At 32.2% G+C, this 18,959-nt stretch overlaps 1 protein-coding gene across 2 annotated transcripts in view; it reads right to left on the minus strand.

Annotated features, from left to right (window-relative positions):
* Positions 1-7,556: 7,556 nt before the first annotated feature.
* Positions 7,557-18,959, minus strand: part of LOC114343580 (phosphatidylinositol 4-kinase alpha) — a 218,426-nt gene continuing 207,023 nt past the window's right edge. For both annotated transcript variants that reach the window (XM_050645477.1, XM_050645476.1), the window contains one exon: positions 7,557-18,866. In XM_050645477.1, coding sequence (XP_050501434.1) covers positions 18,641-18,866 — 226 coding nt within the window. In that variant the 3' untranslated portion in view covers positions 7,557-18,640. The remainder of the gene's footprint in view (positions 18,867-18,959) is intronic.

The raw sequence follows: 18,959 nt of genomic DNA on the forward strand, positions 1-18,959 counted from the left end.
ATCCATTTTTTGTGAGCTGCCTGTCAAAATTTGTCACCAATAGATTATTTTTCAATATTTTGGATTGAATTTTTTTCTAACATATTCTTTGAATTGTACTTAATATGCTTATTTAATTTAAAAATAAAATAATTCTACCATAGCTTCGAAAAAAATTCACAAAAATGTGCTTGATATGTTGATTTCAAACCATACCCCCTCCTTAAAAAACATGCAAATTCAACAACTAAAATATTCACATCCAGCAAGAGAATATTACAAGGCAAATTATGGAAAGATGTAGCACAGACCATGTGGATACAAAGGTACGTCCTTGCAACCGAATGACGAGTTAAAGGAAACCTTTGAAGCTTATTTACAACATTTAGAAAATTATTTGCTTTACGTAAATTAACTGATGATACACCTGAAAACGATCAAAAAAGTGTACAAATTCTTATCAATTGTTTGGAACCTAGGATTTATGTATCTTTAACGATACTTCCTGCACCAGATTTACCATCTGCCAAAAGTATAGTGAATTAATCGGGTTGTTAAAATAACATTCGTGTCCAAAACCAAATGAAATAACAGAACACCATATTTTCTTCCAGAAATCAACGAGAAGATGAATCAATTGCATAATATCAAGCAGCAGAGCTTAAGCATTTCGCTGTAAATTGTAATTTTACATGTGGAAATTGTAAGAAACCTACTGCTGATTTACGGGATCAGTTTATAAGAGGGGTGCGTTCAAACGAAATTAGAGAAATACTTTTACAAGTCACTACAACAAGTCAAAAATCCACATTTGCGGTGTTGTTGCAGTAGCTTCTTCCATTGAAGCATCAAAAATTAAATCATGTTATATACCGACTCCTGAAAATCTAAATAAAATTTCAAAAGTAAACACTGCTCTTTCTTCTTCATGTGCCGTGCTAAATTATCGAGCGTTGGCTATAGCGTTGATTGAAATATACCTCAATCAACGGCTATAGTAACTTTGTTGAAGGCAGCTCGGAAAATGGATGCAGAGGATCTATTAAACTTTTCTCTCAGGTTTTTAAGCCAAGACTTTCTTCTTCAACCATGTCCCTCTTCTTCCGTCTACCTCGCCTTGTATTATTAAATGGAGTAGGTATATTAGATCTCTCTGGGTGTCGCATAACATGGCCAAAATATTCAACTTTGCGATTTTTAACTTTTCTGCAAACTATCAACCTAACTTATTCATATTCAACTCCGATACACCCAGATTTCAAAGGCTTTCAGTTTCTTGAGTCAAAGTGTATCCGTTAAAGTTCAACCTTCGACACCATACAAGAGAGTAGATAACATATAACAGTTTCCCTTCTCTACACATATTCTAATTTCTTTGCTCATGCCCCAGTGCTCATTTAGATTACAACCAAGATAGGTGATACTGTTAGTTCTCTACAGTTCTTCACCATAAGCTGTTACCGTTACCACTTCCAATTGTATTGGCGTTTTACTGACAACCATCACATCTGTCTTAGCAGTGTTTAGCCTGAGTCCGTATTCACCACACGTTTACGCCAGTCATTGGGAGCACGAATAGGATATTACCTCCGAATTCTATCCTGCATGGATTTTAATGAAATTTTGGGCCTAGCCTCTACTTATCTCCTAATTCAAAGTCTACCCTATGTCGATGTGTGCTTTTATCTTCGGGGTGGTTCCCACCCCTTAGTGGTGGAACATTTTTTGGTTAAAATTACCACGGAATTCGCTAGAGAACATAATTCTAAGCAAAAACTGTTCTATATATTTTTTGAAAACTCGATACTTTTTGAGATATTCGTGGTTGAAAATTGGCCATTTTCATTGAAACATAATAACTAATAAACATAATAAACTATGCATCTAACTAAAAAAACTGTATTAAACATTTTTGTAGGTTATAAAAAACAAAGAGACACTTGCCTTCATAAATTTTCTAGTTATAATACAAAAAGAGATATGGTAGGTGAAAATAGTTTGTTTTTTGGTACATTCTTAAATTGGTGTATTCAACTTGAAATAACAGAGAAACGGTCGATTTTAGGTGTATAATGCTACTAACACCTTTTGTAGTGCTTGAAAAGACCTTTAAAATGAGCTATTAAAGGTCCATTACATTAAAACTAAGCGAGATATGTTGCAAACAAAATTGATAACTGATATTTTAAGAAGAAATGAGAAGTAATTTTAACCCCCATCCACCAAAATGTAAATGCATCGTTTTCCTTCTACAATACCTTTTATTATAGTGTTATTTCTATGTTCAAAAAGTTGGACGGGTTTAAAATGAATGGTTTTTGAAAAGAAAAAAAGAATGTGTGTGTACTTTGTACGCACGTAAGAAGTTATACTTCTATTATAATATAATTTCAACGAAATAAATATACCTACTTAACAGTTACAATACAAAAAATTAACAATAATTACCAAAAATGAACCAAAACTTAACAATGCCAAATATTAAAAAAAAAAGAAAAAAATATGAATCGTCCGGGATTTGAACCCGCAATCTCGCGATTTTTTGATCTCTGGTCCAATGCTCTACCAACAAGGCCATCAAGCCGCATGCTACTTACCTTTCAGATATACATAATTATACATCACGGTGACAAGTGAAATATAAAAATAGATGTTTTATCATTTTACGCCCAAGGAAGACAAATCCAAAGACACAAAATTATAATAAAAAACCTTTTAAACCACCTTTTTCAAATTGCGCAAGTTGTATTATTAATATTAATGTTAATAAATGAAATAAAAATATTTTAACGTTTCACAGTTAGACAATTCACTTTTAACTGCAGTGCATTAAAAATTTTAAAGCACTAGTGCCTTAAAGTAGCATTTTTAACGCTCCTATGGAGTCCTAAAAATTGCATTTTTGACACGTTTGTAGAAAAATATATTTAAAAACACTAATATATTCTTTCCACACATTTTCTGGACTGATACATACATAAATTAAAACATTTTGAAGTATAACTTCAAAAATATAATATGAAAACTATTTAAAAAGGCAGTATAACTATTAACTAACCTTTGTTGTTTCTCTTCCCACAAATTTTAAAACGCAACAACCATACATAACCAAACCGTCAACCGTCCAAACCACAGCTGCGCTACAGCTGCCATATTGGATAATTTTTGACATGTCATTTGAACATCCAATCAGAACAAAGTTATAATGCGCATGCGCCAGGATCGTAGGTTTTAACATATAAAAATTCACCCTCATATCGCGCGTAAAGAAGTATAACTTCAAAAAGATCAAATTATAGAGCGCATTTTTAAATTTTTTTAAAAATCTTCCTTTTTCTCCATGTAACTTGAAAATGATAAGAGATACAGTAATGAAAAATAAAAAGGAAATTTTTATCTGAAAAAGCCCTATATTTTTGTGAGGTATCTTTTTTTTCGTATCTCTTATCTTTTTCGAGTTACATGGAGGAAAAGGAAGATTTTTAAGAAAATTTAAAAATGCGTTCTATAATTTGATCTTATTTTTTTCAAAAACCATTCATTTTAATCCAGTCCAACTTTTTGAACATAGAAATATAAAAAGTATTGTAGAAGGAAAATGATGTATTCAAATTCTGATGGATGAGGAGTAACACTATAATAAAAAGTATTGTAGAAGGAAAATGATGTATTTAAATTCTGATGGATGAGGGGTTAAATATACTTCTCATTTCTTCTTAAAATACATTAGTCATCAACTTTTTTGCAGAATATCTCGCTTAGTTTGAATGTAATCGATATTTAGTGTTGCTCATTTTAAAGGTCTTTTCAAGCACTACAAAAGTCATTGGTATCATTATAGACCTTAAATCGGCAGTTTCTCTGTTATTTCAAGTTTAATACATCGATTTGAGCATGTACCAAAAAAACAAACTCTTATTACCTACCATATCCCTTTTTGTATTTTAACTAGAAGATTTATGAAGGAACGAATCTCTTTGTTTTTTTATAACCTTCAGAAATATTTTATATTGTTTTTTTGTTAGATGCATAGTTTTTAAGGTACTCGCAAAAATCAGTCCGAAACGGTATCATTTTTCAATGAAAATTGCCAATTTTCAACCACGAATAACTCAAAGTGTTGAGTTTTCAAAAAATAATTATAGAACAGTTTTTGCTTAAAATTAGGTTCTCTAGCCTTTTTCGTGGCTATTTTAAACAAAACATTTTTCACCCCCGAGAAGGGGTGGGAACCACCCCCAAGATAAAAGCGCACATCGGCATAGGGTATACTTTGTTTCTTGAGCTATTTTCTACTTACTGTGAAAATATCAAGTAAATCGATGTAATAGGATGGAATTCAGAGCCAAATACCCTCATTGACTGCCCTAGTTGTGGTAATCCTATTAATCAGATATTGTCCTTCCTAATTGCATACCATTAACACCGTGTCATCCGCGTATCTCAAATTAGTAATATTGACGCCATTCATTTTTATACCACATTGAACATTATCCACTGCTTTATTGAAAACGAACTCGGAGTGGATGTTAAATATTATTGTGCTCGATAAATATATCTCAGTTTGACGTTGACTATGTAAGTATATACATACATCTAATAGCGCCGTAGGCAGCGTTTATTGTTGTTTACTTTTTCTTTTCCTTAGTTCAGGCGAGACTCGATAATCTCTGGCACTTGGTCAAAGATCTTTGTACCATACCTTGTGACCACACGAATGGGAGCCATTTGTGTAGCCGGCCTAGACACGTTAAATTAAATAAACAAAAAAATATATATATTCAAACAGTGTAGTCATGCAGCAATCCTAAACAGGTGCAAAATTTATGTAGGTCATAGGCATGATGTTCTTGATGCTACTTTTTGGGATGCCCCGGTAAGCTACGGTCTTCAGAGATTAAAGGGGTGGGTTTTTAAAATAATATTTATTATCAAAAGATATTATTGGGCGCCATTAATAAATCAAAATAAGAATATTGCAATGTGCTTATCCAAAATTAAAGAAAGTTACTTGCAATGTCGTTCCATCTGATGTAGGTTGGTACTTACCATTGCAGTCGTAAATTGTCTGTACTCCTCTCCAACAATAAAGATAAGAGATGTAGTGTGCAAAAAAATACTGATAAAAGTTATAACATAATAGTCGTTTATTTATAAAAATTAAGAAGGTAAAAATGAATTGAAAAGAAAGAGTAAAACGAAAAATGAAGGCCTTCACGAGTATGATTGTTCGAAAGAAAGAATAAACAGTTTATTATGAGTACCTGGTGACCTGGGACTGCATTGATGATTAGAGCTAACGTGGATCTAAGTTGTATAGCTCAGCTGGAACTATTGTTGCCCAACACTTTTCACATAACACTTGAGATATGATATTAAAATTCCAAAGTTTTTGATTTATTTTTACAAAAAAGTAACTGCTAATTATTGATTGTTGGAACATTCCAACATTGGAACGATGTAAACATTGTTCACTTGAACATAGCAAAAATTTGTTTAAAAAAAAATGAGTTTTTATTTTAATATAAAGTTGGGAAACTCGCTCCGCGAACCTGTATTAATTTCTTCTTAAGAACAACATAACGAAACTGTTCTTTATAATACACGGAACTAGACACAAAACATACTATCGTGGTATTCACTCTAACCAACATTTGTTTTCCCACTAAGAAAACAGACTAAATAGATTGGAGTTCACTCCATCTGGTAACTCAACTTGTCTTACAGACAATAAACCAAAACTGTCTCGCGGACTAGACCAAATCGGTCCGCGACTATGGGAACATCCATAAACTACGTCGTTGAAAAGGGGGAGGGAGGTCTTTGCTTATTACGACGTTATACGACAGGGGGAGTGGGCCATGAGTGCACATCCGACGTCGTTTGATGTTCACGAATACAAAAAATTACCCTATTTTAGAATTAAAAAGAATTAATAGGTATATTACTTTTATTACATACATACTTTCATTTCGTTTTTATCACTCACAGCCTCAATAATATTGCTAGCAGTTTTGTACAGAATAACGAACAATAAAACATTTGTTCTATGTATTTAAACAAACGCTTCTATACAGAACAACGTCTGGAAGCAATAAATATTAAACTGTTCATTTATTTACTGAATACACTGGGTGAAACAATTCTACAAGAATGAATAGAAATAAAATATACTATTTTATTTAGTTGGTACATTGTATTTATACTTAATAAAGGAAATGGTATTGAAATCAAAACAAAATAAGTATCAAGATTTATATGATGCAGTTAAGAAAGCATATCGGAACTCCAATAAAAGTATTGTCTTTGTCCCAATAAAGCTAATTAGTGTTACAGTGAATTGAGAGAAAAAAGTACGCGGATATTAATGAGCTGCATAGTAAGTAAATAAACTTTGATAGCTATATTAATGAGCTACATAGTAAGTAAATAAACTTTAAAAAATCCAGAAATATCATGGAATTAAAAAAAATCACTAAAAAGTGGGTCATTGGTTGCAATTGCGACGTCGGTATGAGGGGGGGGGGGTCAACTGTAAACGACGCTTTACGACGGAAGGGGGGAAGGGTATTAAAATGTCCGAAATTTTTACGACGTAGTTTATGGATGTTCCCTATACACTGTCGTAGCTAGATCTTGACCTTCTCTAGTACCAATTCAAGACAAGATTCCTGGTCTCAAACACAGAAATTACCTCCCATTCTGGCAATCACCAGATATTATCCAATTAAAAGAAACCAAATATTTTTTCTACCAATAAAATAGCCAAGATATTTACTAAGTCACAGCCCACTAAACTCGTAAATCTTCTTTTGACGAATCCAAATCAAAGAGCCACATCAGCTAAGGCTCTCCTGATTTCCACAGAAGTGCAATAATCGCACATCACCAGATGCAGTAATTTGATCTTAATGAGTACCTCTTATCAACAAAAACTCAGACTTTAGTCTCGAAAAATCATTAAATTTTTTTGATAATTCGCCGAAGATAAACAAATTCCCAACTTGATACTTGAACGGTCAACGAAAAATACATCGTAATATGGGAAAAAGAATTACGCAATACCATACGTCTAATTTATTTATACGACGATAAAAACATATGCATTGGGACCGTTACAACCTTGTTCTTCTATTAATCCTAATAAGTCCTGTGTGGTCTCAACGAAGGCCAACAGTTTCCTTATTGGTAGTTTTAGGACATCTACTGCTTCACCTCTCAGGTGACCAGTAAATTCCTGCCTCATATCACTTAGCTTAGCGCATTGAAATGATATAGGATCTGTATGACAATATCTTCTTCCATTTCGCATTTTCTACACCATGGTTCATGCACCTTACCAAGTTTGTATAGGTGTTTTCTTAAACAGCAATGCCCAGTCACCATTTCAGAGACTGTTTTATCTCTCGTTTACTGAGGTTCATCAAAATGTCTGAGAGTTTTTTATCAATATTCCTGATTATTTCCTTAGTCTGGATTTGCCCTCGAGTGGCTCTCAAAGTTTATCATTTTTTCATTGATTATGATTATAACTTTATATTGCATAAATTTACTGAAAGTAATTAAATAAAACCCAATTTAACAATAATAAATTATTTATATTTACATATAACGCACATGAGAAAAATCAATAAAATGTACATCAATTAGGTAAGTATAATACAAAAATATGGAACATTAAGATTAGGAAAGCAAAAGTATATTATCTAATATTTAAAAATTTAAATTATTTTTACAATTTAAAATATTTCTAGATGTATTAAAAAGCTGTAAACGAACAACAATTGAAAAGTTGTATAATTCGAAATCAAATTGATTGACTGAATTCGTATACATACTTTCTTTGTAAAAAGAAATTCTTTGTTTTTAACAGTTTTTGTTTTAAAAAATTATTTCTTATACATGCCATTATCTGGCTGGCTACGCAAAAATACTGTTAGACCTTCAGAAAACGAGCTCAGTGTAAGAACAGGTGTTCTGATATAGAAAATATTGTAATTACATAACAGATTTTTTAAAAGATAAAGATGAATAGTCCGTTCTTTAACGGTAAAATATTGCAAAACCTCTAAATTTTAAAGAACCGCTTGGATTGACATGAAATTTGGCATACACATAGCTAACAAGTCAAGGAAAAAAAGTGATATTGTGCCGATATGTGCTTTTGCCCTGGGGGTGGTTTTCACCTCCTCTTGGGGGTGAAAAAATATTCGTCCAAAGAAAGTCAGGAAATCGATAAACTGGCTAATTTTAAGTAACTTTTGTTCTATAGAGTTTTTTCACTAAGTCAATACTTTTCGAGTTATTTGGCAGTGAATATGTTCATTTTTTCAACATAATAACCACGCTTTTAGACGGTTTTTCGCAAATAACTCAAATAGTAAGTATTTTGTCGAAAAAACATTCTTAGCAAAAATATAGCCTGTAAGAAATTTAAAAAAATGGTGTATATATCACGTCTTTACACCTAGTAGAAGCAGAGTTATAGCTAATGAAAAATAGGTTTATATTCGTCAATTCCAAATGGAATACTTTAACTTGAATTAACCAAAAATGAAGCACATTTCGGGGAAACCTCATTACAACTTATTTAAAGTGTTTAAAAAAAGCTTCATTTTTGTTTTATAAAAAAAATTCTAGCATCAAAATTAAACAAGTTACGCTCAAAATAAAGTTAGTCCCTTTTGGTTTTGGTAAAAAAATCGAGAAAATCACCCCCTAATTAGTATCTTAAATGAACTTAATCGTTACGACTTCACAAGTTTTTTGACTCGTGTATATATTTTTTATATGATCTGTAAGTTTCATCGGTTCAAAGTCCTTATTATTGAAAGGGCTGTAGTTAAAAGGGGTTGAACTAGTCACTGATCACGAATGTATGCAAATTTAGAAACACCAAATCTCAATCAATTTTTGTCTAACAGAAAAACAAAAAATACATGATATTCAGAAAAGCAAATCTAATTTTTTTTGTTTTCCGAGATTTTTGGTATCTCTAACAGTTTTTAAGTTATTTTGAAGAAAAGCATATTTTTCAAAATTAAAATTTTTAAAAATTTTATTTTGAAACCAAATTTTTTCAAAAATAAGCACTTTAAATCGATGAAACTTACAGATCATATAAACACAACATAAGTAAAATAATTTGTGGAGCGGTAACGATTAATTTCATTTAAGTTGCTAATTAGGGGGGTGGTCTTCCCGATTTTTTTTTTGTAAAAACAAAAGGGACCAACTTTATTTTGAGCGTAACTTGCTTAAATTTAAAGCTAGAATCTTTTTGTAAAAACAGAATTAAAGATTTTTTTAAGCACTTTAAAAAAGTTATTATGGGTTTTTCCCAAGAAGTGCTTAATTTTTTGGATATTTTACGTCGAAATATTCTATCTGAAATTTGGTGAATATGAATCTATTTTTCATTGGCTATAACTCTGGTTCTACAAGATCCAGAGACCTAAGGCGTACACCATTTTTTTTACTTTTTTATAGGCTATATTTTTGCTAAGAACATTTTTTTCGACAAATTACTTACTTTTTGAGTTATTTGCGAAAAACCGTCTAAAAATGTGGTTATTTTGTTGAAAAATGAACATATTCACTCGCAAATAACTCGAAAAGTGTTGACTTGGCGAAAAAGCTCTATAGAACAAAATTTACTTAAAATTAGTCAGTTTACCCATTTCCGGACTTATTTTGGACATATATTTTTTCACCCCCAAGAGGGGGTGAAAGTCACCCCCAGGGCAAAAGCACACATCGGCACAATATCACTTTTTTTCTTTGACATGTAAGCTATACGTATGCCAAATTTCATGTCAATCCAAGCGGTTCTTTAAAATTTAGAGCAAAAACCGTGAAAGAATGGACTAGAAGGCGCATAAATTTTTTGTAAAATTGTAAAAGATTTTACGTTTTCCAGGACGATAACATCCTTGTAAGATTCCTTTTGAGGATCAAATGGCGCCGCCGCCGTGATCTTAGCCACCAACTCCATTAGCAATTTGTCTTCCTCACCAGTAAATTTTTACCCGAATAATTACAAGACTAGAAAAAAAGTTGGATTTCTACCAACCCCGAGAACAAGCTGGCTTCCTCTCAAAATTCGGAATAAACGACAAACGATCACCTACAAACAGTAAAAACTTCAAATAGAAAAATCGATAGAATATAAAAGATCACTGGTGCTTATCTTCGTAGACATTCACAAAGCCTTCGACACCGTGGAATTAGACAGCATTATAACTGCTTTTAACAATAGTAGAATAGACTACTGGTTTACAAAGTTAGTACAAACATTGTACCAAAACGCCACAATGCGTGTAAAACTACATGATACCACCAGAGAAATTCATATCAAGCGAGGTGAATTATACCAAATTATTTATAGCGGTACTCGAATACGTCTTTAAAATGCTAAAGTGAGAAATAGAGGAATAAAAGAGATGGGGAAATGCTCAATCATCTGCGCTTTGCTGACGATATAGTATTTATTACCGAAGATCTGGGTGCTACAAGAATTAGAAAACGTATCTTCAACAATAGGTAAAAAAATGAAGTAAGGCCAAATTTAGTTGCTAGCGAACTCCTTAACATCCAAAATCAAGTGATCGAATTGACAGAAAAGTGCATATTTATATTTCGGTCATGAAATCAGAATAAGCGAGGATAATCTGACCTGTGAATTTCAACGACGAATAACACTTGCTTGGGCGGCATATGGGTACTAAGAGGCATATTCAAGAGCAACATCCCGATAGCTATAAAACAGAAGATATTTGACCAATGCATTCTTCCCATTATTACATACGGAGCAGAAACTCTCACGCTCACAAAAAGAACAGCACTAAAAATGCGAGTGACACCAAGACGCATGGAAAGATCGATTCTCGGCGTGACAAAATAAGGAACCAAGACCTAAGCAAAAGAGCAGATATCACTGATGTTGAACGTATAGCCAAGCTGAAATGGAATTGGGCAGGTCACGTAGCGAGACTAAAAGACTCAAGATGGACCAGAAAACTAACTGACTGGCGCCCAAGAGAAGGAAAACGCAGCAGAGGACGACCACCAACACGCTGGATGGACGACATTAAACGAATGTCCAAGAAACGGCAACAAGACGCACAGAACCGTGGAGAGTGGCGAATAATGGGAGAGAACTATGTCCAGCAGTGGACGGAAGAGGTTGCCTGATGATGACCAGTAAATTTTATTTCGGAAGTTATTATTTTTAATAAAAAAACATGTACAAATCGGTGCCACAACAAAAGTGTCGCGCAGCGACCGACTTCACTACTGCTCTTGTAGGAGACCGAGGAGACACAGACAAGCGACAGTCGTTTGTCGCTTGTCTCGGTCGCGAGCTACAGAACGACCCTGGATTTAATTGCATGTAGAGAAGACGTGTACAGACTACAATCGGTCTCGCCTATCTGTCGCCTATCTCGGTCGCTTATTAAGTAATAGTAAGTACCTAACTCATTATATCGACGGCTGAAAGGCAAAAATGACCAAGCGACATTTGGCTAACTTTACACTAGAGCGGTTTAAAGTTTGAAAATTTGGAAAAAAATTCATAAAACATGATCAAGTGGTTTTATTGTCATAATTCCAACGAACTTTAAATGCAGTTTAGATACTTTATAAACTACCCTTTGTAGACTATCTATTTTTTTAATACTTTATGAAATAGTGTCGGTTAGTAATATTTTCTGCTAAATCGCAACCAGGAAAAAGTTACCAACCGACTATATTTTTTTACCTTCAACTGGAAAAAAATACTGAAAGCGACTAATTTTTATTACCGGAACTGGTAAAATTGACTAAACCCGATAAATTTTTGAATGTATTTTCAGAAATATGACCTATCCGAAAATCATTCATGTTTTGTAACAGGTAAAATGGTTGAACTAGAAAACTAAAAAATATAATATACAGTAATTATCATATTAATAACAAATCTTACTTTGAATCGTGTCGTCTTTATCTATACGACATGCATGATCAGTGAAATGCATAAATTTCTTATTTGAAATATTTACTGATTTCTTGGCATACTGCTACACTTGCAAATGTTAAGATATTTCTATTAAGTACAAGTGACCTATTTATATAACAGTAAAGCGTTTGTAAAAATGAAAACAGTTATCTGCTACAAAGACTTTAGCTTATGTAGATACTGCAATATGGACTTGAAAGCTGGACATTAAAACAAGAACACATAAATAAGCTACAGTTATTTGAAATGTGGTGTTACAGAAGGATGCTTGGAATAGCATGGACACAGAAGAAAACGAACACGGAAGTATTGCGAGAATTGGTTAAAGAATCCGAAATAATAAACACATTAAAAATAAGAAAGTTACAATTTCTGGGGCACGCAATGAGGAGACAGCGATATGAAATGCTAAGACTGATAATACAGGGAAATATAAGAGGCGGAGGGAGTATAGGAAGAAGGCAGTGACATGGTTGAATAATTTAAGGGACTGGTTTAAAAGCAGTTCTATAGAACTATTCAGAGCAGTGGTAGATAGAGTAAAGATAGTGATGATGATATCCAACATCCGATTAGGAGACGGCACTTACAGAAGAAGAAGAAGTTAGTAACACCAAACACTAATATGGTATAAGAAACACTAAAATATTATAAATATGGGGACTTACCGCAGGTAAATCTTTGGTAGATGCCCCTGCTCTTGCTAGAGCTAGGTTTAGGATGTTATGTATTCGTTTTCTACTCTCCATTATATTTAGCTATTCCACAATTTCGAAGCACACTGACCGGTATTCTGTTACTAACTACAAATCAAACTATGATTTGGAGCCCATCTAAACGGCGGAACAGGTTACGTGCAATAATGATAAAATTTCTTTTAAAATTTCCTTTTTAAAGAAATATAATATTATATCTAAGCAACAAAAACATAAAAAAACGGCAGGTAAATTATTACCAAGCGACAACTTCGACCTATTTTCGGTAGAAAGAAGGAACTATTGATCTTTTTTAAGAAAGTTACATCTCGATATAATCAACTAAACAAAAATGGTATTCAATTAATGTGCGAAAAAAAGTAATAAATGACAAAAACAAAATTTTCGGGTAGGGTAAAATTTCTTAAGCATTTTAAAAACTCTAGATATTGTTTGTAAAAAATCACTACGCGCCCAAACATTTAAAATACAATCTAATAAAAACTTACTAACTGTAAATGATTAAAATGGAAGAGGTACCAAATGAAAGTTGTTCTTAAATTTACAAAATTCTAGTCGCTTGGTCGCCGAAAATTGTTAAAAATGTCAATTATTTTAAGTAACCAAGCGACAAAAACTTCATTGTAGCCGCATGAGGATACAACCAATCGACGCAGAAAAATTTTCTGATTTCAGTGATATATGTCAATATCGCCAAATTGGCGTTTGGTAACTTTTGCCTTTCAACCGTCGATATACATTATCATACATTAATTTGGCGCAAATAAATGACGTTTGCTGTAATTGAATTTTTAAACTTACCTATACAAAAACTGTTAAAAAGATAATACTCTCTACATCAATATAAGTGTCAATAAAAAGATAAAGAAATTTTTGTCGAAATTTGAGTGTATATAGATTAAAAATCTTAATTAACTGCTGCTAAATTAGTGTAAATAAATAATGTAAAAAAAATGCAAAATAAAGTATTTTAGATAAGCTCGGTGAGTAATGATAACGAAATTTCTTTATTTATATGTTTGTCATTTCTAAAAAATTGTGTGTTTTGCCATTGGATTAATGCATATACCAGTGAATTACCGCAAATAAGTACACATAAATATATTAACTACTTTCTTAAATCTGATATCCTACAATAGAATTACCTATATCTGCTTTTTGGACAATTTTTTCATTATGGATCTAAACTGAGATAATGTATTCTACTACAGTAGAAACCCGATTATCCGGGTGCAGATTATCCGTGCAGCGGATTAAAACGTGCAGCGTTATGCAGTAACAGTCTCCGCATCTCGTTTTCGGAATCGGAAGGCGCTCGGACGATCGCTTCCAGGGGTATCAAAATTCGCGTGAATGGAACATGACTAGTGGGTGAGGGTATTAAACCCTGACCAATTTTTGAACGGGACAAATGCATGACAAACGGCGATATTGAGATGCGCTACTTAGATTAGAGAAAAATTGTTGATAATTAAATATTAATTAATAATATATGTATTTTCTTATATGGAAGTATAGGGAAGCGGTGCTTCCCCCGCTTCCATGGACCGCACGCCTCTGCTTATAGGTGAGTATATCCGCCTTTGGTGTCGAATGATGTAGGTTTGGTTTCCACTACAAAGTCAAAATCTATTGCCCAGATCACTGCTTCGAAAGTCTTGGCAAACCATGAAGTCATAATCATTCTAGTCTTTAACTTTAACTTAGTCGTTCGGAGTCGATGTTAAACTGTAGGTCTCAGATCTACAGTGATGAGCGCGCTAATAAACGGCAAAATAACGCAAAAGATGGAAAACACATTAAGTTGTTAGATAAAAAGAAATGAAACTAGTGGAGGTGGGAAATTTAGCGATAAAAACCTATAAATTTTAATTCTACTTATTGTTTTCAACCTTTTCGGACGAGTTTGGCAACTGCCACAGTGACAGTGACAGTTTTAGTTGACATACTTCTCTGATACGTCTAAAATTGGGAAACAATAAATAGAATGTATGTTTATAGGTTTTCATCGCTAAATCTCCCACCTCCACTAGTTTCATTTCTTTTTATCTCACAACTTAATATGTTTTCCATCTTTTGCGATATTTTGCCGGCTATTAGCGCGCACATCACTGTATAAACAAAGGAGCTACCCACGTTTCAAATGGGGTAGCTCATATTAAAAAGAGTCAAATGAAAACTTTACTTGAAATGCTAATAGTTTTGACTGTGTATCTTTTAGTGAGTTATACATTAAACTTAAAGTTTATATTTGGTTAATATAAAAATCTAGAATACACAAAACTGATGTTAACAAAATTAAACAAAAACTGAAATCCCAAAATTTACCAGCTAAATATGAGAAAATTTTATTGTAACTTTAAATTCCTTAAGAGGAATGATTTCATTTTTAACACCATTTATGAAAAATTTGTTTCATTTAATTTTTAACACCATTTATGAAAAATTTGTCCCACCAATTGACAGTCCAAGCCCAATTTTTGTATGATTCATTATTTGTAGATTTCGTGTTGAAACATCAAAAATGTATCATAAACCCTTTTAGCACAGTTAATACCGAATCCCAAATATGCGAATACCTATATAAATTTCAACTAACACCACATATATTGACTATCTACTTACAACGAAGTTTTAAAAATAGAAAGAATCTCTTTTTATCGCACAAAAATATAATCGCTACCTTACAACCAGACTTTTTACTGCATGTACTTTACTAATCCTATCACAGTCCTAATATCATTTGTAATCTTACACAACTTCCAAAGAAAAATTGACATAAATTAATTTGTCATCTAATATAATACATCCTTAAAAGGGAAGACGATACTAACTTTTACAAAAATTTATATGTATCGAAATATGTAGGTCCCTAACATAGATTTACCTGATAAGAACAACGAACATTAACACAATATGGCTCATAATAAACAATATCTCATAATCGCTGAATAAACTAACTTCCTTTTCTAGTTTCTTCCTGTTTCAAAATTTTCCCCCAAAATATAATACTAAATATGAATGCGTCATCAATCGTTTTATATTTGTAGTGTTTTGGCCGCACTAATCATTTGATGTTTTCTGCCTACAATTCTTTAAATTTGCACGAGATCCAATTAATCCAATGATACAACTAGGCAACACAGCATCGTGCATGGAACGGTATCAGAAATGTAAATGATTTCTTCAACGATTGTATTTTGTGTTATAATATGAAAATTAACACTCAAAGGTTTTGGACTTTTCTCAATGTTATCGGTTTTGTAATTATGTAAGAGGCAGTTAAAAAGATAACTACGGTTTTCTATTAATTATATGTAATAAATGTATGTCTAAACCTTTTTTATATAGTCTACTATTTTTCAGAATTATTAACCCTTAAACGCCCAACCTTTTTTAGGTTCCATGTACGCCCAAGGGTGGGTAAAAAATGTCCACCTCGAACATAGCTAATATATTTATTGAGAGTTGTTGAAAATGGATTAAACTTAAGAATCTTATGCTTAATAAACGCAGCATCTTCTAAAATATTAATATAAACAATTTACAAACCTTACAACAAAATTACAATGTACATCAAAATTAACATACCTCCATAACCTCCTCAATGGCAGATAATTATGTAGATTATGTAATTATACCAACGAGAAATTATATAGAAACCTTTAGTAACAAGTTTTACCAAGAGTGTACTTTTTATGCCCACCCATATTTAACTCAAGATGCTACTTTTATTTTCAAAAATATCGGTAGAACCAAATTAACATTCGATAAAGGGCTGTCTTTTTAACAATAAATAATTTTTAAAAAAAAATTTAAACACGTAATAAATATGTTACCAGGGAATACGCATTAGGTGGACATTTTTTACCCACCCTTGGGCGTTTAAGGGTTAATAGCGAAATATTTCATTTTGGTATAAAGATTGAACTTGAATGAGTATTTTCTGAGTTTTCTTAAATGGAACACCTGGTTCCATAGTTTTCCTTTCTCGAAACTGCTTATACCATTTAGGAACATCGTAGGTACAGTTCTTATTTTTATTTTTCTTCTATTCATTTCTTATAGTTCTTTCAGTGTTGCGAAAATTATTTCATCTGTTAACATATTTTTCCTTTTTCCTATATCTAGATCGAGTTTATCTATCTTTTCATCTTTTCCTTTTCTTCATTTAATATATTTCTTGTATTGTTTAGCCATGTTTCATTGGCATATATTAATGTTGAGGATATTGTGTTATACCCTTTCAATTATTTTGTTCTGAAGCTATTTTCTTGTGGTATCTAATACAATTTACTATTTCTACTGGCAATAAGCCACAATTTTCTTTTTTCCGAAAATTATATTATTTAAATTGTAAATTTTATTTATTTTCTTCTTGTCTTTAATAATTCTATCTCCCTTTTTCCTTCTCTGCCATTTGTTTGTTCCATTGTACTCAATGGTTCTTGATTACTTAGTTCGTATTAGTAAAGTTGATATGCACTCACTTGTCATATTTCGTCTGATATTCCGTTTTTTAGATCGTTTATTCTATAGTTATTAATTGGCAAAATCTTATCCTGATTTACCTTTATATTGTGTTACAAAAATATGTCAAAATTTTGAATGGTTTATTTTTCATCATTTTTATCCAGAAAATACAAGATTTCATGTGGCACTTATTGGCGTCTTCTTCAGCCTACTCCAATTCATTTGTCGAAGGAAATCAGTTCGTATTAATCTTCTTTGGTTCTAAATTATATTATGTGGCATCTTCTATAATTTTCTTCCAATTTTTTGTGTTTGCATTCGTCTCTCCAACCTTTGAATACAAACTTCCCAATTAACTCAATTATTCGGTCCTCCAATCTTTTTTCGAGTTTTCTTCTTGGTTTTACTATTACTGGTTTCCATTAGGTCATCGTTTCTCAATCTGTGGTCCATCATGTATCACTGGTGGTACATATCATTATTTGAGGTGGTACACAAAACGCAAAAACAGCCAAAATCAGCACCATCATTATAGTTAATTAGGTCGCCTAGCTAGACAGGTATTTCAGTTAGGTGGTACCAAAAATAATAAAAAGTATTTGGTGGTACATGACTCAAATATATTGAGAACCGCTGCACTACGTGATTTCTTTGATAACTTATTTCTGGTCCTTTCCTTTCTAGATGTCCCCACATCAACATCATACCTTTGTGCCTTGATAAATCAATCATTTTTTATCAAATCAGCTTTCAGCACCATATATGATAACCCGTTTGAATGTTGATCTGTAAATTTTCTGTTTTCTGTATTTAGTGGGCTACTTATCTTTGAAAAAGTTGGTGTGTCCCAGTAATTGTCAGAAGAAGAAGTTTCTTTAATAATTAATAAGCGTTTAGTAATTGTACACAACAAATTATAACCAATAATTGGCTTTTTCGATCATTAATTTTCTCCGTGGATAAATGAGGAGGAAATAGTAGGTTGACGGAAAAAGGAAGAAATGCCATCACTAAAAGATATAAATAATATAAAAATATAATCCGTAAATTTACTTATTCTTTTCATTATCAACGCTGATTGTTTTGATGAAATTGATTATGTACAAAGTACAGTAAATCCGTCTGGTGTAACGTGTTATAAAATGATTATTTATGAATAAAAGGGTAAATTTAGGAAAATTTTATTTAGAAAATATTAATTTAAATTTGGATCTATGTAAATGCTGCCCTCATTTTGTTATAAAAAACAAATATAATACAAAAAGGCAAGAATATGAAGCGAGGTTATAATCCTTAGCCACCTTAGTCACGGATGTTGAAATTTCGTAGAGAATAATTGTCAAAACCTTATTATTAGATTTTTTCAAGATCCATAAAATGATAAAATAATCTCAAATGTATACAATTTACCCTTCTTTCATAATATTTGAATTTAACTACAATACAGTCTTCAATACAAGTTCACAATATTTATCTAATACGGAATTTGGTTCTGATAATACTGTATCATGTCATATGTACGAGTCCTGAAATTCAAGAAGCTGTTCCTGATTATCTGCAGCATATAATTTGCAGCCTCTTTATCGTTAACTCCCGGACTGAAACGACCTCGAAGCAACTTAATAGTTTGGCCTCTGAAACACGGAAGGCCCGTGTCTAGCATTAAGGAGACGAGTGATATGATTGCTTCAGTATGCGGTCTAAAAAATAAGAATATTATAATCAATTATTAGGGTAGGTTAAAAAAAATATTAGGTTAAAAAAAATAAAGAACCATCGAAAAAAAATCGTAA

This window comes from Diabrotica virgifera, chromosome 3, assembly GCF_917563875.1.
Source record: "Diabrotica virgifera virgifera chromosome 3, PGI_DIABVI_V3a".
Lineage (NCBI taxonomy): Eukaryota > Metazoa > Arthropoda > Insecta > Coleoptera > Chrysomelidae > Diabrotica > Diabrotica virgifera.